Here is a 24,210-nt window from a genome sequence, read left to right on the forward strand (position 1 = left end):
GCCAGATATCCTTCTCATTGATTATCGACTGGTATAGTAAATAGATCATGAAAGCTTCTTTCAAAGGACATAAATATAGCAGCATTGTCAACTGTGTGTGCTACAAGGATCATGACCAAAGTTTGTGTATTTAGCTAAATGGCAGAAATGCTTATCTTTCCAAATCCTTTCCACTGTTTCCTTTTTTTTTATATATATAAATCTGAAACTTTTTTAGTCAAAAGTTAAAATAAAAGTAAAAGCTTTATTTATGTGATACAATTATTATGCTGCACTCAGTTACAAGAAGGATACTTCTTACAGTCAAAGGGCAGGTTAGGATAAAGGACAGCCCAAAATCATGAAGTCGAAAATCACAATAACAGGTGGGTTATGACTTATACCCTAAAATGTTCAGGAAGATTTATCAAGTGTAGAATACCCTTTATCCAGGTAAGACCCAAAGATTCACAACCAAAATACCAGGTGCGTGGTATGGCATTGAATACCAATATAAAACAAACTGATGGTTTCATCCTCAGCAACAGCACATGGTTAATATGTAATATTAAACCTAAAAATAAGTAAAATTATGTTCAAATAAGCACTAATAACTGCTTCATATATTTGAATTTTATTTTAAAGCACTTTAGTTAACACACAAGTTTAAAACAATACACATGTATCAACAGATAAAAATCATTGACTGATTAAAGTATAAATAAAAGGCTTGGTGGAACTCCGGCATTGTCTGGTAAATTCAAAGTCTTTATAGACGGATACTTGTAAGTAAGGGCACGCACATAATATTTGCTTGTGATTTTACCTGCTGTGAGTTTTTGATACCGTTCAATTGCAAAGGATTTTTACTTTTTACTGCTTTAATTTCGAGTCGGTACTTCGAATCTTAATATACGTTTATCAGATTGTACAATGAATACGAACATTGAAGGGTGAGGAGAATAAAATTGCTCTTTGTAATGACTTAAGGATCTCTTTTCTTCAGGTTTTCTTCTTCAATGTTGAACAGTTCTGAAATATAACCAGAATATGAAAAGTCAACTTATTTCCACATCAAACTAAAATACAGAAGATACTAGAGTGACCAGGTTACAAACTAATATTTAATGTTGTTGAAGGAGCTGTCTTCAGCCTGTCTTGTTAGTGTGAAGGTAGCCGTCAGTCTGGTTATTGTACAATTGTACAATGTACTGATATGTTAAATTAATATGTTTTTCTGTATACTTTTGTTCAGCATCGGTGATATCAGAATAAAGTATATATATAGTCTGATATTTTTTTTTTCCGGCGGGTTGGTTTTCTCTTTGACAATTCATCATTTTCCGCTCTCTTTATATATTAGATAAATTTAAATAAATCAAGATAAATATTCTTTACCTGCATTGACGACACATGTACTATGTCAACCGTTTTCCTCTTGCAGGCAGTTTTGAGTCTTTTCAATTTCTGAAGATTCATCTCGTGTTTGGGTTCAGTTCTCCACTCAGTGTACACCATTACAGGAAGCATCTGTGAACAATCTGTCTGTACAAGACTTGACTGTACATCTCCATCGTATGGTACAAGACTTGACTGTACATCTCCATCGAATGTCTTTATTTTTCTTTACAAAAGCTTGGCTAAACATGTAATCTTCTACAATGATAACTGGCTTTCCTCTGTCGGATTCTATCTTTTCTATTTCCAAATCAGACTTTTGTCAAGATTTTGGCAATACAGATCAATACTGAAATCATATATAGTGAACTTAAATAGCTTTTTTTTTTTTTTTAGAAAAGGTTAGTTACTTGAGGTAAATTTTTCAGGTAGGTATACAGGTAAGTGTGAAGCAGTTAGATTTTAATATTTGGCGCAATTTCTACCACCGAAATGTTAAAATGTGGCGCCATTTCTACCTTCCAAAAATCTTAACTGGCGCAAAAAGGTTCTAGCCTTTCCAAGATGATAAGACTTGCTATGAAAATGGTCAATTAGGGTTCGGCAATTAAAATCTTAATTGTTGTATCCTATGATATAAACTATTTATCCATTTGACAAAAGGTGTCAATCAATTATGTGTAACAAATTTTCATAGATATTCCAAACATAAACTTAAAGTGGTAGAAATTGTTTATCTAAAGAAAGTCAAAAAGAAAAGTTTACATGTGGCTTGTATCTTTAAAATCATAGTTCATAATTGTTATCCAGAAAGCAACCAAATATCTCCTAAAAAGCCGTGTGGCGGGACTAACTTTGACTGGTCTTCGTTGTGGTAGCACTGCACGGTTCGGGCAGCCATCCCGCTGTGGTAGCCCGGTAAATTCTGGCATGACAAAGAACATTTCAAGATATTTGAAAAAAATTGGTTCTTGATTTAAAAAAAAAAACAACATAGTTACCATAAGGAGATCGGGAAAAAAATAGTTGCATTTTAAAAAACAAAAACATTCGTCTATTATTCAATTATTCAAAACATCAACCTTTATAGTGGCACTTAAAAGAACTTATATGCTACGTACACAGTTACAAGTTTATTTATAGGGCAAAATTGTTTGTTTTTTTTTTTCGCGCAGAATAAACTTTGTCGAAAAATGGGGTACATGTATGTAAATTTTGCTTTCCGTTCATATGTGAAATTAATTTATAGATACTTAAAAAATTATCCAAGTTCATTTGCACATTTTCCCGACCCAAATGCAAATTTGGTTCTGAGAACGGGACTCTAAAGCACCTGGGTATCTCTAAGTACGAATTGAGCGAGCTGGTCTTTTCAGAGACCATTTGATATATTTTAAGTAATTACATGTACGTATATATATCAATTGTTCTATCCACAAAATATCAATAATACACATAAATTGAACGTGATAGATCTTGGACTTAATATTGCTGACCATGCAGTTCCATTAGTATTATATAGACTCAAATGATTCAAGGACAATTTGTAAATCAGAATTTTTAGAGGAGTATGTAAAATTCCTTGGCTTCATAGATATTTTACAATAGTTTTACATCGTCTATGGTAGCTTGGACTTAATTACACTTGATGTTAGGGACCATAAAATACGAAAATTTAAAATTAAATGTCGAAAGTATTCATTTTCAAATTCCGCTTTAATTCATTAATTCTTACAGGATCTGATTAATCGTCCGAAGATATACTATATAATTATTTTCCTTGATAGATAACATCGAAACATGGGCAGTATGTTTAAAGTAACATCAAAGGCCACCCGAAAGAAGCGTTTGTTTAAAAAAAATCTACAGCTTGGGATTACGTCACTGACCTACGCCATGTGTGTAATCGTTCACGCTGTGTATTTGTACGGATATACCGCCGCTTATCATCGCCAATTAACAACACTGGTCTAATGACAATTAAAATGATTAAAACAATACTGTGACTTTCGTGGCCAATCAAATCACATGAGTCGCGACTAGTCCAGTGAAGATTTCAAACGTTTGTAGGAGACGACTAACACATTGTGGCATCAGTCAACAGAAATGGAAGACAAATCTTACCAGCCTATATTCGTAGATACTTATTATGAGTATGAATTAGATATGTCATTGTTTCCTGGAATTAATGACCCATCTGCACACATGCAACCTACACTTTTGACACACCAAGAAGAAAACTGCCTGTGCAAAGATATACCAGATCTACCATCATTGATTGGTATGTATATTATAACGCCCATCCTACGCTCAGAGACATAGCTAAATAAAAATGATTAATCTAAATAAATTTGAAAATTTCATTCTAAATTTTTGTTATGACCTGTTATATTTCAAAGACAAAAGTCTTGTTTTACATTTCCTGATCAGTAAATTAAAGTATTGATGTTTCAGAATCATGCATCGATCTGGAATGCAGCGAGACAGACAGCTTCATCGATGACTTACTAGACGATAGCGAAAGTGATTTAAACGTTTCAAAAACTACATCGACCAAAAATGATAGTGCTACAGAATGCTCGATTTCTACTTATAGTGACAGTGAAAACACAAGGGACGTATTTATGAAAAAATTACCACTTGAGGAGGAATTCACGCCAGACTTAACAACATCGCTGCGGAATGTCGAAGAACAGAACCCGGAAAGGATAACCTTGTCTCAAACCGACAGCTTCAGGAAAGGAACAAAAAGAAAACTGTTCAGCGATGACGATTGCCAAGTTGCAAAGCACACACAGTTCTTTTCTTGTGATGACCAAGATTTATATTCAGTGATTGACAATTTGTTTAATCATGTGTAGCGCTGATTATCTTTCGTTTAAAAAAGCATAGATATATAATACAATTGGGGTTTCCAAACCAAAAACGGATTTCATTGTAGAATGTGTATTCATTGCAGTGGATCAGTTGGTGCTTCATTATAGTGCAAATATCTTGTTGTCTTGTTCTGTTTATCATTGTTTATATGTTAGATGGTTAGATGTAGCTGAATTAAAGTACCTAAAATCTTAACTGGGTTTCTTTTTGTCAATAAATCATGGACCATTTACAGTGTAATAACATTTAACAAATTTCAATTATCACAAGTACATTTTGTTGTAATACATGTTTTATTATAATAATGCAGCCTTATTTAACATTCTATACAACCATGAATTAAATTACAGTCAGCCAGCCTCAAAGGCTTATAATATACTTTCTTATTGTAAACAATATTATAGGATATACAATACACCGTAGTAATATTTGCATTTGACAGATATACAGACTGAAACAAAAACAAAACAAAAAACAATAGTACACTGACCAAAAGATGGCAACAGTTATAATAATCAACAATTATAAATATGCCAAGGTTTAGTTTGAGCAAACAATGAAATATTCGTTTTAAAGAACCAAAAAAGAAAAAAAAAAAAAACCAAAAAACAATAATAATATAATAAAATAAATAAATATGTGTGACTTTTTTCATGTATGTGACCTTTTCATTTGGTTACTGTCATTTTCTGGCTATAACTACCAAACCAAAATGTACTATAATAGCTTTGCTTATTTTCAAACCATCTTGGCAATACGAGTCTTGAATATCTGATTGAAAATTGCTATACCCAATTAATAAAATGACAACCCAGGCCTCTTTGCATCCACAGCCCTGAAACTCTCTCAATCTGCTTTAGTATTGTATTTATTGGTTGAAAAACCCTTTCATAAGTACAGGGCCTTATCTAGACATTGATAACCAGAAGAAGTTTTAGTAAAAATAACAATATTGACATTTTGGTTTATGAACTTCTCCCTGTCAAATACAAATGGGAGAAGTGAAAACAAAGAAAGAGAAGTTTTTTTCTCATTTCTCCCTCTTCCCCTGAAGAAGCCTAGGTGGACAAACACTGTCAATGGAGGGTATCACAAAATAGCTCTCCAATATACATGGCATGGTGTGAACATTAACTGCCATCCATGCCACATATTTTACAAATATTGAGGTATATTGTATATCAATGTAGCTAGAAAGTATGGTAAAATGATACTTCCATTTTTTTACAAGGAGAAATAATTTTCCCCTCAAAGTTCTGTAAGTGTTGCTGGATCCATTTTAATCAATTGGCAATGCACATGTAAGTTCCTATGGAAGGGTGGACATGGGGATGGGGATACAGGGGTTAAGGGGATGGAAATCTGTGGTTGGAGGAAGGTGAAAATTATGGGAAGTGGGGATAATGGTTGGGAACAACAACTGGGGGGTAAATTAAAGTATGTCAGGAAGGGGTGGTTATCTAGGGGACAGAACTAGGGATGAAGTTTACCTCTGTCCACCCTTCTCTTACAGCTGGTAGTTTTTCCGCCCAATTTTAAACATTCCTTGATTTTTATTTTATGTAATTCAGAGCACTCTTTATAATGTAGGGCACCAACAGTTCCCCTCACACTTACCATTATAATTTTCCATGAAATGATCAATTTGATAATTAATCTTATAGTCTGTCTGTCTGTACACCTTAAAAGTAATGTTAAACTAACTTGAAAGATACATTGCAGTACTTATTAGTAGTGATGCTATGGGTGGTATCTCAGCATAGAACTAAAGGCTCACATATTTATTTTGTTATCACAGACAAGAAAGGGCATTTATATCATGTAATATCTGTTAGCAAATTGTTACATGCATCCTGTAAAACTCCTTTAAAGACTTGATAACGATGATTGATACCAGGTTGAACATGAAGTTTATATTTGGATCCTAATGCACCCTCGGGATGTGGTGATCCGTAGAAAACTCGACTGATCCTGGAATGCACCAAAGCCATGGCACACCTATAAAAGTATAATTAACTCTTTTGTTATTAAGCTGTAGATCTGATAAGTATAGTAAGGTGTATAACCAAAAATAGTAATCTGAGATTAAAAAAAAAAAAAAAGGTTTGTTTTCTGTGGCAAAAAAGCTGATTTTATGGACAAACACCACCCATATTATTGATGAATATCAAGAAAACCAGAAATGACCAATGGTACAATAGTTATGGAGTCATATATAAAAAAAAAACTGAATCCCCCAAAAAAGTCTTGAAATCGAAATAAGGAATCAGACAACAATTTTACGGGCCAAAAAATCATGATCCCATCAATAATTAAGTCCACCTGCAAAACTAATCTAAGTCCTATAACTCTTAGAAGAATTATTGAATCAAAATGGCCTTAAAGTATGAACTCTAATGGAGGCAGGGGCCAAAAAAATCAACAAAAGGGACAATCAAATGATCAAAAAATAATTCACAATTCTATTTAACTTTAATAACACCCAATGAAACAATAAAATGTTTCACAGGCCACAGCTTGATAGGGCCGCAAAAGTTGAAATAATGAACTGTTTGGGCATGTATGGACACACCATTCAAGCTTGATACAGTTTTGAATACATTTGTATATGATTGTGATTAAATATACAACACAGGAAAAGAATCACAGTGGCCCATTTTTAATGCCTTATTCATCAATAAGCACAACCCCAAAATCCATCCCAGCCTTTTCTTGGGGTACTGCACTTTTGGTACAATTTCAAAAGACAAAGAACAGATTTGGTGAAAAAAAAAAACAACATACAAATACACCTGCGTATAACCTAATAACAAAATAGTAAATACTTTCAGAAGCTATCAAAAGGTCTTAAATAAGCGTAAACACACTTTGAAGTAAAGGCATCCATCATTCACTTTCACTCAAGTTATTATCTTTACATCTGCAAAATGCTTGTTTCTGGCTCCCTTTTTGCTCCTCATTCCTAATCAGTTCAAGTCACAAACCCAAAAAATCAATCCCACCTATCCATTTATGGTATGGCACCTTGTACTACAATTTCAAAGAAATTCAAGTTGTTTCTGGACCTTTTTTTTACCCTAATATATAAACAGTTTAAGTAATAACCCCCAAAATCAACCCAAGCTTTCATTTGGTGATATGGCATCCTATGGTACAATTTCAAAGAGATTCATTCAATTATAGTAAAATTATTGTCCTTATTCATGAAAAAGCTTGTTTCTGGTCCTGTTTTTGGCCCTTATTTCCTAAGCGGTTTGAGTCATAACCACAAAATTATTTCCAGCCTTCCTTTTGTGGTATGACACCTTGTAGTACAATATCAAAGAGATCCATTCACAATTAATCAAATTATTTTCCAGACATCTTGAAAATGCTTGTTTTTGGCTTCTAATTCTTATAGGTTTGAGCAACAACCTCATAAATCAACCCAAGCCTTCCATTTGTAGTATGACACCTTGTGGTGCAATTTCAAAGATATCTATAAACATTTACTCAAGTTATTGCCTGGACATAGTGAGGCGCTTGTTTCTGGCCCTTTTGGCACCAAATTCCTACAGTTCAAGTCACAACCCCCAAATTCAATCAAAAGCTTCCTTAAAAGGTATGGTACTTAGTAGTATAATTTCATAAAGATCTATACACTTATATTCAAGTTATTGACTGGACATGAAGTGTCTGTAGACCATGATGATGACAGCATGATACCTTTATACAACCACAATTTTTTGCAGTCGTGTGAAAACAAGTCATGATAAAACTTCAATGTACCAAAAACAGTTCAAAACTAAGTTAAACTTACATGACACAGGGTTCCCTAGTAACATATAAGTCATACCCAGTGCACAAGTAGGGAACTGATTTATCATTTTCAAGAGGATCTTCTAGTTTGGTGTCTTGTGTACCTGCAAGACATATATAAGAATATGACTATTTCAACAATAAGTGAGCAATGTTCACATGCATATAAAAAAATGCTTAGACAGTTCATAAACAGTTTCTTGTGCTTTAGATTGGGGGACAACCACTTTATTCTGAGGGGGGCTAGCAGTATTTGTAAAAAAAATATCTTGGCCTGGAAAGAATTGGAAATAAATATTCTGGCCTCAGCTACCTAGAAAATAAAAAAAAATTCGACCTCAAGATTCCACTGTACAGTAAAAATAAAAGAAAATGAACGAGAAAAAACCCAAAAAGTCATTCAGATGAAAAAAAAAGGAGGTGTACAATGGCATCATGTATTAAAAAAAATTGTGAAAGTTAATTCAAATTCCATTCAATGGTTCCAGAGGAGTTGGGGATTAGAAAATGGTCCCCTACTGGTAGACCAATGTCAAAGTCCATGTTTGCATTAATTAGGAAAACCCAAAAGTCAGTCAGATGAAAAAAACAAAATAGCAGGAACACAATTGCATCATGTGAAAGTTACATCCAATTCCATTCAGCAATTTCAGATGAGATGGTTCCCCCTGGTCTACCAATCACAAATTTCATCAAATTCCATTCAGCGGTTTCAGAGTAGTTGCAGATTCGATGATGGTCCCCCCTGGTTGACCAATGAGAAAGTCTGTGTTTTGCATCTGAAGACCCTAAAAGCCATTCAGATGAAAAAAAAGAGGTGCACAATGGTACCATATAATGAAGAATCTGTGAAAGTTTCTTCAAACTTCATCCCATGGTTTGAGAGGAGTTGGAATTTATAACTGGGACAGATGAATTGGTGAACAGAAGAACAGATAAACAAACGAACACCATTATCACTATATAGTATTATTATAACCCAGCTTGAAAAGTAAAAGGTATATATGTACATGTATATATTTGAAATTTTTGGAAGGGACTTTTTTTATATCACATCAAATCATCAAATATAATGTTCTCATTAAAAATTAAGCATTTCCACAGAGATTTACAAGATTTCTGAGGAAATGAAAGCTTTAAACATGGATTTATGATATGATTTTGTGCTTAAGTTTCATAGAGATCGAAACACATATACAGGTACTAAGTTATTGTGCAGACAACAAATGTCTTAAAACAAGGATAATTCCGTAACAGTACAACTTTTTTTGTGGTCATGTAAAAACTGACAAACATGCATGACAGAACTGAAATTTAATTTTATCTTCATTTGCTGCTTATTTTTGTAAATAACTAGACAAACTTTCATTTATAAAAAAGCACAAATAATCATGTATCTATCAATTTGAAAAGAGATATCCCCTCACATCCAGAGCAAGAAGTTAAAATTGTAAATGCAATAACAACTTCGAGCCAAATGCATTTTTGGGACTTATTTCTGGGTGTATTTTTTACATTTCAATGTCTTTGAGAAATTATATATTATTTAAGTGATGGAGCACATATCTTTTGAGATCAAAGATGTTTCTCTTGACCCAGTGGTATGGTCTACTTCAGATATTATTGATAGCAGCACTCTTTTAAAAAAAAAAAAAGAAACATAACTGTGAATGAACAGGAACATGTTTTATCGAACATGTGAAAAGTTCTCAAGACAAAAACATCAATAAAAAAACCAAGAAGCTCACTTGAATCCAAATTTTCTTTGTAACAGGTATCTCTTGTCAGATAAATTGGTCTATTACATTTGTGGTCTTATCAAGCTGCATGCTTCAGATCATTTTATGTTTAGCATGCTTGAGAAAATTAACATTTTTATAAATCTTTAGCTTTTCATTGACAAAGTAATATCCAATTACAATATGCATTTGCATGTTAATACAATGTAATAAAAAACACTGGGCAAACATGGTAACAAATGTTTGGATTCATTCTTTGTAGGATATCTGTAGTATAAAAGAAATATAATTTTCAAAGAAAACATTAGATGTTAATTTATTCCCTTAAGCACAACTTCTAGTGCCCCACCCATTTAATTATACTCCAGAATAGTGTTTTTTTTCTGGTGTCAAATGTATGAGTGGCTGATAGATGTATGCAGGAAACTTGTAAGCTGTTACTCATTATCATTACAACCCAAGAATTAATTAAATTGTGCCATCCAGAAACTAGGGTATATAGTTAAATTTCCAAATTCTGCCACTGGTTGTTAATTGAATTAATCATGTCAACCCTGATCTAGGGATAAATGTAAGTGCAATGGCATAAAAAACTGACCATTAATATTCCACATGCCACCTCCCTGAACAGAAGCTACCAGATCTATGGCTACCATAACAGCATGCTGTAAAGGGTGTCTTTTGTGTCTTAAATCAACAGCTTTGGCTATGATAGAATCTGTAGTGGGGTCAATTATAACACATCCTACTCTTGGCTAAAAAGTATTGGAGAAATAAACTCATCATTACAAAGATAAATGGCAAGGAGCTGAATCCTCACCACTTTGTCAATTTTTAACACACTTTTTACAGTAAGATATCTTATCTCAATTAAAATAACCTGTGATTAAAAAAAAAATAGACTACATGAAACTACAACAAAAACAAACCAGAAAAACTGTGAGCAATGCTTACTATAATGATACCCCAAAAAATTCACCTCCTGACCTCCAAATTCATTAGATCAAAATCTAAAATAGAAAGTGCACAATGTCAATGTGAACAAATATAATCAAAATTAGAAGGAGAAGGATACCCATTTGCATATTTGAAGAAAGGACAGAAGTTCTACATCCTGAACTTGTTGGTCATCATGGCATGGCTTCTCCACCATGGTAACAGATTTTTTTGGAATGTTGTAGTTTCTCTGTTTTGTTTACACATGGATTAGACATTGTATGAGCAAACTGACACTTGTTTCATAGAAAAAAAGCATGTTTACTCAATAGTGCACCTGGTCCACACTCCCAGTTTCTCATTTATTCTCTACTTTCTGCATGTATTCTTTTTATTAGTTTGTTTATTTGTGATGCTGTATCTGTCTTCTTGGTATAGTCTTCATCTCTGAATTATAGATATCCTATTCCTTGTTCTAATCACAGTTCCTTACTTTGTTGTATTACCTGCGAGTCTGATTCTTGAGCTTTTTCAAGAGCATCATTCATGTTCTTATAAATAATCTTGATTTCACATTCATCAAAGTATTTTTTATTAAGTAGCTTGCTGATTCTGTAAAAGAATGTGTTTAAACATAATTACCTGATATGACAAGTTGATAAAATAAGTCAAGACTATTTTTTGTAGTTTTAAATAGAAAATGACACCTCAGCTAAACATAAAGAAAGTAAACTATGGTCACTGTGTCACATTTAATAAATAGACCCATTGGTTACATAGTTTACTTTGACAATGCTATTGATATTTGGACATTCTTTTAGGCCTTCCCATATCATTTCAGTTTGATTTTTGCAACACTATAAAGAGTTTGTATCATATTCTAACAATTTTATGCACACATAAGAACAATATGACAGAATGATAAGGTTCTGTACATGGTGTTGCAAGATTAATATAAACAATCAAAGGTTATCTGCAAACTTCTAACATGAATGTCCTGCGCTTACTTCTTTTTTTCATATTTTTTTAAAATTGAATATAGTCTAAGTTATATGTACATTTTCTACAGATGTGCAATATTGATTTCAAGTCTGATTTTTAACTTTTAAAGTTAAATCATGCATAAAAAGTAGGGGTGGCAACATATACTCAAGTACTTGGTTGGGAAGGTTGAGCACTCCAGTGCAATTGAAGTACTCAGATATGCCACTGCATAATAAACATCTTGATGTAGTTCCCCAATTAAGTTCAAATTCTATTCAAATTATCCCTTAAACCATTAATTAATATCTAGTAATAATGTACAAACAATGCACTCAATGATTAGACATTTTTTTGTAAACTTGTTTGCACACAGATTAACATTTACATGAATCATTAAATCAGAAGACGTAAAGTGTGTAAACGTGATTGGTGAAACATTCACCGTTCTCTAATTTTTGATAAAATATTGTTAGTACATGTAATTTGAAGTCAAATTTTTTTTGCAGACAAATTATAGGACAAGGTGTAATCAAAACTGCAAACTCACCAGAAACAACTGTGTCTGTCAATTTCATAATGGTTTTCATTATGTCACCTATGATATGCCTGTCCACTTTAAGCTTGTTTTTTCATTTGATTAAAAGCACTGCTCAGTTAGACAAACCAAAAAAAAACATGCCCCAATAACATGCATTGATCCAAATACAAGATACTGAAGGTATCAATTTGCCATGATAAGCAGATAGGGAAATTTCCACCATTTTGTATGATTAATGTCCAATAACTCGAAAATACAGTATCAGAAATTCATAATAAAATGCTTAGCAGAGTGCTGTTTGATACAACCACAGATTTTTAACTCTGAACGCTCACAAGTCACAACCCCAAAGATCAATCACAGTTTTGCTTCAGTGATATGGCTCCTTGTAGTACAATTTCATTAAGATCTGTACACTCATACTCAAGTAATTGTCCAGACATGAAATGTCTACAGATGAGGATGGTGACACCAACAACATCATGATACTGTTACACCACTGCACAAAAAAAAATTGTATAAATAGAGTCCAATAATTTGTGTGAAGTGTGACCTTGATCATGTATGTTTCATATGTATTTACCAATACCATATTCTCTAAGTTGTTTAACTAAGAAAGCTCATACTTCTTATCTTCATGGAAGGTACAAGGCCAGAACTGTACAGAATTGTTGTATTGGTCTCTGGTAAGTGGTGGCCACTTAGGCACTTTCACAGTGTATGGTTTATTTAGACACTTGAAGATTTCCTTTTCACAGCAAAGTGAAGGCCAGGTTTTATCAAGAAAGTCAGAATGACACTCCTCTGATACAATCACCTGGAGATTACTGGCTAAAATGAAATAAAAAATACACACAATTTTACTTTTAGAGTAAAATTCACTCACACTATTATCATGTAATTAACATGGAATTTAAGTACAGACTTTTTAAAATTTTTAAGTCAAACTGTCTCAACTGTAAAAATTATATATTGTAAATCTAATGGAATGTCCATCTACAGTTTTCAGAGAGCTTACAATGCCATCACATACCTTGCTGACTCCTGACTCTTTTCAAGTGCAACAATTTGTTCATAGGGTAAACTTTGCAGAGTTCTCTGTAAGAAGAAATTTTTTCATTACCACAAAAACCTATTTCAAATAAATTTTCCATATTGACAATTGCTTCATGATTTTTGTTAGAATCAATTAAAAACAAATCAAAAGAAAAACACAAAATCACAAACACACATGTATGGTAACTCCAATTTGGTTTGTAATGGAGATATAATTATCCACTGATTGATAATATATATCTTCCTCCAAAGTATCCCTGTATGATTCATCACTCTTCCTATATCCTGGTATGTCAAAGTATCAAAACATTTTAGTTTCTCCAACAGACAACTCTTACATAATTACACTAAACTGCCCTTGAACTCTGTACAATTTGGGGCCAATGTGGACATACAAGTAAAAATTCATACTGGTCACAATTTTTATGGCAGACAGACTAAGCTCTTTGAACAAACAATTTTCTGCCATTTCTAAAACACCTAACACCAAAGAACAATCAGTACTTTTTTATTGTTGACAATACAATAGAGAATATAATTTGCTGTTTAATTTTCTGCTTGTTATTTCTGAAAAATGCCTAAATTCCAACGGTTTATCATTTCTACAATTTCCGTTTAAGCATAAATTCCTGGCAATGTGCAATTCCCAATATGGTATTTTAACACCCAATTAAATATAAGTTTCATAACAATCTTGCAAGTCATTGAGGAGGAGTTAACAACAATGCATGAGACAAAGTTTGGATGAAAAAAGTTCAACTGCCATCCTTTCTACAATATTTGTCAAAATGCCTAAGTCCAAGAGAGTTTATTTCCTACAATTTTCGTTCATACATAAATTCCTGACAATGTGCACATTTTCATATGGTAATTTAACACATCATTTAGTTTTATGACAATCAATGCAAGTCGTTAAGAAAGAGCTGGGGAAAACACAAGTTTTTTTCTGAAAAACGCCTAAACCCAACAGCTGTCATTTCTACAATTTTTGCTCAATCATTTTTAACAATATGCACATGGTAATCTAACACTCCATTGAGCTTCATTTCAATCCTGATGGTTGTTGAGGAAGAGTTGTTGACAACGCATGAGACCAAGTTTTGCTAAAAATGCTTATGTTCCAAAGGTATTCATTTCTAAAATTTTTGTAAAAACATAAATTCCTGAAAAAATGCACATCCAAATATTAGAATTCAGCACCCCATTAAGTTTTATAACAATCTTCAAGTCATTGAGGAGGAGTTGCGGACAACGCATGAGACCAAATTTTGCTGAAAAAAAAAAACCGCTTAAGTTAACAGCCATCATTTCTACAGTTATTGTCCAAGCATAAATTCCTGACAGTCTGTACATCTCTATGTGGTTATTTTACATCCTACAAAGTTTCATTGAGCGGCTTGGAAAATAGTTCAGACAGATGGACAGACGGACAGACAGGGTGAAACCTTCATACCCCTGAACCTCGTTTGCTGGGTATAATAAAATACACTTAATAAAAAGTTTTGTCTAATAAAAGATTTCAAAGGAATGTTGTCATGGGATTTATCACTGGCAAAAGACTACACAGGCAAATATTTTTCACATGAAATTCATGTGAAATTCACATGAAATTAACATGATTTTCATGAGAAATTCACTTAACACGAATTTCATGTGAACATTTCGTGTGAATTTCACGTGAAGGCTCCTTTCACCCAAATTTCACGTGAACTCTGTCACTTAGTTTATTTGCTCAATTCAGGTGAAAATCATGTGAAATTTGTGTGAAAATTTTGCCTGTGTACCCAAGACATAATGGTACCTGACGGTGACAGTTGGAGAAAAAAAATGTGAATTCTGATCATGATACTCCTTTTTTTTCTAAAGATTTAAGATGAAATAGAAATATCTATTTAAAATGTAAAAAAAAAATTAATGCAAAGATTACAAACATTAATGAAACATGTAATACTCACTTAACAATTTTAGATGTATGTTTCTTGTCTATCACTGTGCTAACAAATGCATTTACTGAAATGGAGAAAAAAATTCACAAATTCTGTGACAGATATTCAAAGTACTATAATTAAAAATATTCTTATTAACAAAACTAGATAACTTTGAGATGGTAACCATCTCTAAAAAACCTGCAATAGCCCTAACAAAATGAACTATGAACAATTTGGAGGATCAAAATTATACAGAAAATTTAAGCTGATCTACCTACCATCATGCCAAATACGAAATGCTTACAAAAAAAAAAAAAACCAACAAAGTTACAGCCCAGACACTAATCTGTATTGCAAAATCATTAATTTGACCTTGAAGCCAAGTTCAAGATCAAAATTTATCAACCATGGTATGTGACACATTGTCTTGAACTGATCTACCATCATGCCAAATATCAAAAGCCTATACCAAAAGACAAAAGTTACAGCCTAGACACTAATCTGTCATGCAAATATCATTGACCTAGAGATTAAAGTTCTAAGTCAAAGGTCTCCAACCATGGTACAAGGCATATAATCTTGAGCTGATCTACCCTCATGACCAATATCAAAAGCATATACCTGTATTAAAAGACAAAATAAATTTTAGCCTGGACACATATTTGTGTGCAAAAATCATAATTTTAGTTTGAGGTCAAAGTTCAAAGTTGAAGGTCATTAACCATGGTATGCAACACATCGTCTTGAGCTGATCTACCCTCGTGCCAAGTATCAAAGATTGTTAAATTGACATCAAGATTAAATATCAAGGCCAAAGGTCACCAACAATGGTACTAAGTACTAACACATTGTCTTCAGCTGATCTACCATCAAACCTACACCAAAAGGAACTAGAGGCTCTATAGAGCCTGAATCGCTCACCTGGTTCAAAAAGCAACATTCAATTTTTGTAACAGCGGCCATGTCTTTTCTTGGATAAAAATTCCTAAAGCTCATACCTAAGGAACAACCATATCAAATTTTCATTAAATTCTGTCCAGTAGAAAATTTTTGAAAGAAATAACATTAAAAATAGGGGAAAAAAATGTAGAAAAAAGGGCAATAACTCCAACATGGCTTAACAGATTAAAACAAAAATTAAACTACAGATAGATCTTATCATGCTGGACACTTTCATTCATGTCAAAATTTGGCCAAACCTAATGATTTTGGAGATACATGCAGAAAAATTTTGTCTGACCCCAATGTTCTATTTTTATACAGATGAAAAATCCCCACCCCATTTTATGCAAATCACCTTTAGAAACATTCATACTTAGTTTAGTTCTGATTGGTCCTGTAGTTTCAGAGGAAGAGAGTTTTGAAAAATTGTTAACAATGATGCCAAGTGATGGCAAGAGCTCACATGGTCTATGGCAAGGCAAGCTCAAAATGTCAAAGAATGGCTTTAATTCTAACTTGGCCAAACAAATTGACATGATTTAACCACAGACAGATCTCAACATGCTGACCATAACATATTACCCCCGTCAGAATTTAGCTAACCCTAAGGGTTGTGGAGATATATGCGAAAAACTGTCTGACCCTATGTTTTATTTTTAGTAACAGGGGCCATGTTTTTCAACAGATCAAAAAGTTCTATACAGAACACCCTAAGGAACATTCATACCAGGTTTGGTTCTGATTGGTCTGGTAGTGTAAGATGAGATTTTTGTGAGGAAGTAACATTAAAAATAGTGAAAAAAAACTACAGAAAAGGGCGACAACTCCAACATGGCTTAAAATATTTACACAAAAATTAAACCATTTTTAAAACCTCATGATTTTGAAGATATATGTGGAAAACTGCTGTCTGACCCCTATATTCTATTTTTAATAATGGCAGCAATGTTTTTTGACGGATCAAAAAACAAGAGGCTCCCAGGAGCCTGAATTGCTCACCTGGTTAAAGTTTGTTTTTTAAAGGGCAACAAATTAAACAAGAAGTTGTCCAACAATTTTGACTCGAGATGACCTTGGGAGGACTGATCACAAGGATCATTTCAGCAACTGAAATTTTTTCCTATCTATTACAGTTTTCAAGATATTGCCTGAAAACTGTAAAAAAAATGTAATTTTTCATCTTTCGAGGGCAATAACTCTTACAAGGAGTCACCTGACAACTTTGATCCTTGAAAACTTTTGAAGGCTTTATAATGAGGATCATTTCACCAACTGAAAGAGTTTAGCTAAACCTAACAGTTTTGAAGATGTATGGGATAAACTACCAACTGACCCCTGTTTTCTTTTTAGTAACAGTGGCCATGTTTTTCAACAGATCAAAAATCCCCAAGACAGTTCTATGCAGGATAACCTTATAAACATACATACAAAGTTCGATTCCAATTGGTCAAGTAGTGTCAGAGAAGAAGATTTTTTTGAAAGAAATAACATTAAAAATAGAAAAAAATGTCGAAAAAGGGCAATAACTCCAACATGGTTAACAGATTAAAATTAAAATGTCTGATCCCTATATGCAGAACACTCAAAGGAACATTCATACTAAGTTTGGTTCTAATTGGTCTGGTAGTATTAGAGGAGAAATGTTTTGGAAAATAGTTAATGAAGATGGGCCAAATGAGCTAAAAGAAAATACAGCCCAGACATGAATTGGTATGCAAAAATCATTTATTTGACCTTGAGGTCAAAGTTGAAGGTAAAAGGTCACCAACCATCAAATGAGACACATTCACTTTAGTTGATCTACTGTTGAACCAAATATCAACTACAAGACTACAACAAAAGACAGAAGTTACAGCCTGGACATGATTTGCTACAGATGGACAGACTGACAGTGATCACTATAGTGTATCCGGCACTTTCCATTGCAGTGACCTAATAAACATACTGCCTTTCAATATGCTAGTATACAATGGACAGTGACAGAGGAGATGCATTAAGTCCTCAGCAAATATAGCACTGATCTGAGTTCCATATTTAAGAAACCCTATCTGCAAACAAAAATGTTTCAAAGCAACCTAAAAACCTGAAACCTGATGGTAAAAGAGCTGCAAAAAGCAGAAATATCTACCTGACAGATTCTCTCTACTGATATTTACCAAGCCAATTCCCTCAGGCTCTCTAAAGTTAACATATCTACCAGACAGATTCTCTCTACTGATATTTACCAAGCCAATTCCCTGAGGCTCTCTAAAGTTAAAGTACCTACTATGTCGATTCTCTCATACTTTTCTAAAGCTATAATATCTACCAAGCAAATTATCTCACGCTCCTACAAAGTTAACATATCTACCAGGCATATTCTCTCATACTCATCTAAAGCTATAATATCTACCAAGACTAGATAAAGTGATGCCCCTGCATTTAACCTTCATACAGCTATATCATAACTCATAATTGTAAAAAGCACTTTGTCAGATGTGTTATTGTGTCTGTGAGACACAAATGATGCCCCCGCATGTGGTTTTGAGTAAAACTCTGAATAGCTGAACGAAACTTAAACTCAATCTGTAACTAATCATGACAGACTCACATACCAAAAACCAGTCAAATATCTTCAAGCATTTACAAAAAAAAAGGGAAAAACTATTATTTCAATACAATTTTTAAAGTGCAGGGCCCATTATTTTGGTAAAACTCAGCGTAGAAGAATGAAACTTATACTCAATTTGTAACTAATCATGACAGTCTCATATACCAAAACGCAGTTCAATATCTTCAAGGGTTTACAAAAAAAGTGCGGAAAACTGTTATTTCCATGAAATTTTTAAAGTCCAGGGCCCATATTTATGGTAAATCTCAGCGTAGTGGAACGAAACTTTCACTCATTCTGTAACTAATCATGACAGACTCACATACAAAAAATCAGTTCAATATCTTCAAGGGTTTACAAAAAAAGTGCGAAAAACTGTTATTTCCATGGAATTTTTAAGTCCAGGGCCCATAATTTTGGTAAAACTCAGTGTAGTGGAACGAAATTTTAACTTGATCTGTAACTAATCATGAAAGACTCACAAACAAAAAATCAGTTCAATATCTTCAAGGATTTAAAAAAAAATGCAAAAAACTTAAGGGACAGACAGAATTAAGGATGGAATTACAGACGGACGCCACTACAGACGGACGGAATTACGGACGGACAGGGATAAAACAATATGCCCCCAACTTATCGTTGTGGGGGCATAAAAATTCTCTCACGCTCCTATAAATTAACATATCTACAACACAGATTCTACTATACTCCTCTTAATCTGTGTTGCCTTCCTTTCCTTTTTTTCATCATTACTGAATACTATTACAATTAAAACAAAGACTGGAAGAATTATTCAATGTAGAACCATTAAAATGTGATCATTCAAGCTAAAACTTCATGTGAATTATCTTGCACTGTTTTAAACATTGCATTCCATGGTACACATGATAATATTTTAAATCTTTAAATGCTCTAGAAATATACCTAGTTCAACAGGTCTTTGAAAAACATCATCTAACACTGGTTCTGGCTGAGTCAAATCATATTCCTTGTGGATATTTGGAATTGACCTTTTAAAACTGCCATCTTCATCTGTTGTTGAGACATCTATGTTCATAATTAGTATAACTATCTGTTTAAGGAAAAAATGATTTCCTTGAACTATAAGATTCTCTAATGTACTTATTATAAATTATGGGAAAAAGTAAGTAATACATACATGAATCTTAGCGGTAAAATAAAAACTAATTCTACATTTAAGAAATAATATTCTTATAGGCCAGTCAAAATAAATTTTAAATTTAAAACAAATTGCAACATAAAATGTGTAGTATTATGACCCAAAAAAACACAGAAAAAAGTCAAAACAAAATCTTAAGTGTGAAAACCTCAAAATATGCATTTCAAATTTCCTATGGAAATTAACAATGGAAAGGGGAGATAACATCATAAAAATAATGTTTTTTGTAAGATTTTTGTTCCTTTCTTATCAATAATGACAATTTCACATAAAGTATGATTCGTAGATGGAAGTTGTTTTCCTTATTGACTCTCTCCCACTATATGCTGCACATGATATGTAACATTTTGAATTCTTGGAATTAGGATAGGTATATTTAAATTTTTGGGAAAATTTTCATTACAGAAAATGCTTATTCTCAGGCACTTTCATCATTATGAATTTAAAAAAAAATGTATTGTTTATTTTTGCAAGCTATTTATCAACAGGTTTTCCTTTTTCAAAAGAATCTTTTAACCACAACAAGTAGAATATTTACTTCAACAATCCTAATTTCGGGGATTTGATACATTGCATCTATCCCAAAGACCTTGAGATAAAGGATACTACAGAAACTGTGAAGTCAGCCTCATATCTTGACCTACACTTAGAAATCGATGGTAAAGGAAAACTATTGATCAAACTTTACGACAAACATGATGACATTTCATTCAGAATTGTCAACTTTGCTTTCATATGTGGCAACATCTTTTCAGCACGTGCATATGGAGTGTTCATATCACAACTCATGTTATGCCACAGCTTGCCGAAACTACGCAGCCTTCTTGTATCGTGCTAGAATTCTAACAAAGAGCCTTCTGGAACAAGGTTATGTTGCTACAAGATTGAAGTCATCACTACAGAAGTTTTATGGTTGTCATTATGAACTTGTGGATCATTATTGTGTATCCATCTGTGCTATGAAAACTGATTTATTCAACATGTCATAGTTTTCCTTTCCTCTTTTGTCCACCCCGGACTTGACTTTTTATAAGCAACTCAGCAGGTGTTTCTAGAAAAGCAGAGGACGTTTACCCTACCGATGCAATTTATAGTGGAGTCTGAATTGCTTATTTGCTTTTGTTACTTTGATGTGTATGTCTGTTTTCTATGTCTGGTCTTTGTCCCTGGATTACATTCTTTTGATTACTGCTATAACCATGGTTCCCTTGATCATTCGTTCATCAAAATTTGATTTCTTGAACTTCCTTATCTTAAAAAAAAATGGACACATGGTTTTTTATTTAGTTTCTAAATCTAAGTTGTTGTTTGGTAAACGATATGAAAACTCTTTTTTACGTTGTGGATGATCCTCTAATTAATGCTTAAATATCTACTTTCACCACTTTTTTATTATCAGATAAATCATATTCATGATTGTATCTATTTCAATTGTTATTTTAACCATTTTGATAGAGTTATCTCCCCTCTCAAATGGTAATTTCCATACAAAATTTAAAATTTTGAGGTTTCCACAGGTTAGATGTAGTTAGACTTTTAGATTTTTATCATAATACTATAGTTAAGAATTTAAATATCTTTTGTTGTAATTTGTTAAGATGAAGGGCAAAATTTTGATAGATTGACTTGACAATATTATAATGAAATATAATGAAACTTAAATATAAATCAGATAGATATACAAGAAGGAAAATTATGCATTTGTACTAAATTAAAGGTAGATGACGCCTTCTTTTTTTGAAAGAGCAGAATTCTGCTTTAATGTAGAAGAAAACCATGTTTGAGATTAAAAAAACTCTGTAAAGCAATAAAATGTCATGTTCTGGATTTAATTTTGAACTGACATTTTACTGTTGAAAGCATTCAAAACCAAAGACAAATTTGTATTTAGATTGCTATTTCTTGGTACATCAATATGATGCATTAGTTATCAGAATTTTCTATTTTATGTCATCACCTAACTTGTTAAAATGTAGAAACAGTTAAGCATCATATTTTCATTATCCCATTTATGAATAAGATTTTTGTATTGATACATTAGTAGCCGTTACTACCTATACTTTTGAATGGGAGCTATGGATCCATTCTGGTCAATTCACAGGGTCTCATGATAACTTACAAGCTCTATTGCAAGCATACATTTAAATTTTTTGCTTCTAATGATTTATTTGCCCAAATAATCAAGTCATTTGCTAAGTCCAAAAATGTTCATCAAAGATCTGGCCCGAATTGCTCACCTGGTTTGTCTTTCAAGGGCAATAAATTTAACAAGGAGTTGTCCAACAATTTTGACTCGAGAAGGCTTTGGTAGGACTTATCATAAAGATCATTTCAGCAATTGAATTCTTTCTATCTGTTATAGTTTTCAAGATATTGGCTGAAAACTGTTAAAATAAGGTCATTTTTCATCTTTCTAGGAGTCGCCTGACAACTTGGATCTCTCAAGACTTTTGAAAGCCTTATAATAAAGATCATTTCAGCAATTGACAGAGTTTGGCTAAACCTAACTGTTTTGGAGATATAAGTGATAAACTACTGTCTGACCCTATGTTTTATTTATAGTAATGGCAGCCATGTTTATCGATAGATCGAAAATCCCCACTTCACTTCTATGCAAAATACCCTAAGGAACATTCATACTAATTTAGTATCAATTAGTCATGCAGTGTCAGAGGAGAAGATTTTTGAAAGAAACAGCAAAAAAATGCCAAAAAGGGCAATAACTCAAACATGGCTGAACAGATTAAAATAAAAATTTGACCACAGATAGATCTCATTCTGCTGAACACTATAACCATGTCAAAATTTAGCTAAACCTAACAGTTTTGGAGATATATGCAAAAAAACTACTGTCTGACTTTTATGTTCTATTTTTAGTAAAGTCCGCCATGTTTTTTTAAAGATCTTTGACATATACACCATACCTATTCTCGTTATATCATGTTTGTATACTTATATGTAGTCAGTATAAAAGCTCCTGATAGCTTATTGTATTTGTTATATATTATGTACTCATTAACCAACTTTACATAAGATTACTTACTTACTTTAGCGTGCATTTTCTGTTTATGGATATATGTTATATGTACTCATTAACCCAACTTTATAAATGTTTATAAACATTGTATCTATTTGGTTTTGTGTCATTACCATTCGACTTGTTGTAGGGCCTAAATGAGTGGGTACAATAAAATATTTGTATTTGTATTAGTTAATGATGTATGTCTCTTATGACATGGGTGACTTTCATTATTTTTTCTACTAGAAATCAAAATTACATCATTACATGATTCAGTATGTTAAGTAGCACTCCAGCTAAGAGTCATGCAAAATGTGATACATGGTTGGAAAGCCTACATATTTTTTTTTATATTTTGTTTAAAATGCTTTAGTAAACAGAAATTAACATTTGGTTTTTCATATAACCCGTGCTCATAGGAGATAAAAATTATATAGAATGCACTGTAGATTTCAAATTAAGGGAGATAACTCTTTAAATTTTGCTCAAATATAATAGAATCTACTGGATTTTCAGTGTGGATTATCTCCTAAGAGCAGGCAGATTTGAATGAATAAATACACATTTCATTATATAGACCCATAATTTCCAAATATGAATATCCAAAAATGGCACTTTAATTCACGATGCTGCTGACACATAGCAAAAAAAAACTAAGTCCAAAGTGTTTTTTTGCCAATTTTAAAAAAGTGTAATTTTCTTTGTATCTAAGATACAAGTTTCCTGAATGGCTTAAATCAAAGTATGAAATGGCTTTATTTAAATGATTAAGACACAATGTATGAATTTCTTTACCTGTTTGACTTATGTGGGCCACAGAAGTGCCCAAAATGTGACATTTTTGCCTTCGCAAGAAAAATGACCAAAATTTTGAACTTTAAATTGTAATAACTTTTGAACCCCTTGACCGATTCTAAAAATTTTTGCACCGGTAAGTTACATTTCTTGGGCTCTTTCAAACTAATATAAACTTGTACATTTTCTATATACTTCATATTTTGACTGACCTCCCTACCATAAAACAACTTAATAAGAAAAAAATAAAAATATGTAGCCTTTTTAGGGTGTATCACATTTTTCAGATTTTGCATGATTCTTACAAAGGCAGCTACTTAAAGTACCCTTACTGTGACTCGGTTTCTAGACTACATGTATGTCCATCCGAATAGTATTTACTCTCCGGCTTTGACTTTTTTATTGACAACTGTAAATATCGGTACTCAAACGATAAATGATTGGCGGGTAG

The 24,210-nt window shown here is 32.7% G+C and overlaps 2 protein-coding genes across 2 annotated transcripts; one reads left to right on the forward strand and one right to left on the reverse strand.

Moving 5' to 3' along the window:
* Nucleotides 1-3,164: 3,164 nt before the first annotated feature.
* On the forward strand, nucleotides 3,165-4,446 carry LOC148623902 (uncharacterized). The gene is made up of 2 exons (XM_088566206.1): nucleotides 3,165-3,658; nucleotides 3,832-4,446. Exons 1-2 carry the CDS (start codon nucleotides 3,484-3,486, stop codon nucleotides 4,236-4,238), a joined length of 582 nt encoding a protein of 193 aa, XP_088422332.1. The 5' UTR covers nucleotides 3,165-3,483; the 3' UTR covers nucleotides 4,239-4,446.
* An 82-nt stretch (nucleotides 4,447-4,528) lies between these two features.
* On the reverse strand, nucleotides 4,529-24,173 carry LOC148623903 (tRNA-specific adenosine-34 deaminase regulatory subunit ADAT3-like). Its single transcript, XM_088566207.1, has 9 exons — nucleotides 24,092-24,173; nucleotides 19,690-19,837; nucleotides 15,261-15,315; nucleotides 13,283-13,347; nucleotides 12,876-13,080; nucleotides 11,234-11,339; nucleotides 10,390-10,546; nucleotides 8,054-8,156; nucleotides 4,529-6,252 (listed from the first exon to the last, which is right to left on the reverse strand). The coding sequence occupies exons 2-9, from the start codon at nucleotides 19,820-19,822 to the stop codon at nucleotides 6,072-6,074; spliced, it is 1,005 nt and encodes a 334-aa protein (XP_088422333.1). The 5' UTR covers nucleotides 19,823-19,837; nucleotides 24,092-24,173; the 3' UTR covers nucleotides 4,529-6,071.
* Between the last annotated feature and the right edge of the window lie 37 nt (nucleotides 24,174-24,210).

The sequence above is a fragment of the Perna viridis genome, chromosome 2, assembly GCF_037379345.1.
Source record: "Perna viridis isolate PV_CMFRI_1.1 ecotype Kerala chromosome 2, ASM3737934v1, whole genome shotgun sequence".
In the NCBI taxonomy this organism is placed as follows: Eukaryota; Metazoa; Mollusca; class Bivalvia; order Mytilida; family Mytilidae; genus Perna; species Perna viridis.

Excerpts from the sequence above, each read along its gene's own strand:
- LOC148623902 (XM_088566206.1), top strand. The coding sequence starts at position 3,484 with ATGGAAGACAAATCTTACCAGCCTATATTCGTAGATACTTATTATGAG. Across the intron at positions 3,659-3,831 it reads AGATCTACCATCATTGATTG|AATCATGCATCGATCTGGAA; the intron begins GTATGTATATTA and ends TTGATGTTTCAG.
- LOC148623903 (XM_088566207.1), bottom strand. The coding sequence starts at position 19,822 with ATGAACATAGATGTCTCAACAACAGATGAAGATGGCAGTTTTAAAAGG. Across the intron at positions 10,547-11,233 it reads CTCAAGAATCAGACTCGCAG|CCAAGAGTAGGATGTGTTAT; the intron begins GTAATACAACAA and ends AATACTTTTTAG. Across the intron at positions 6,253-8,053 it reads ACTAGGGAACCCTGTGTCAT|GTGTGCCATGGCTTTGGTGC; the intron begins GTAAGTTTAACT and ends ATACTTTTATAG.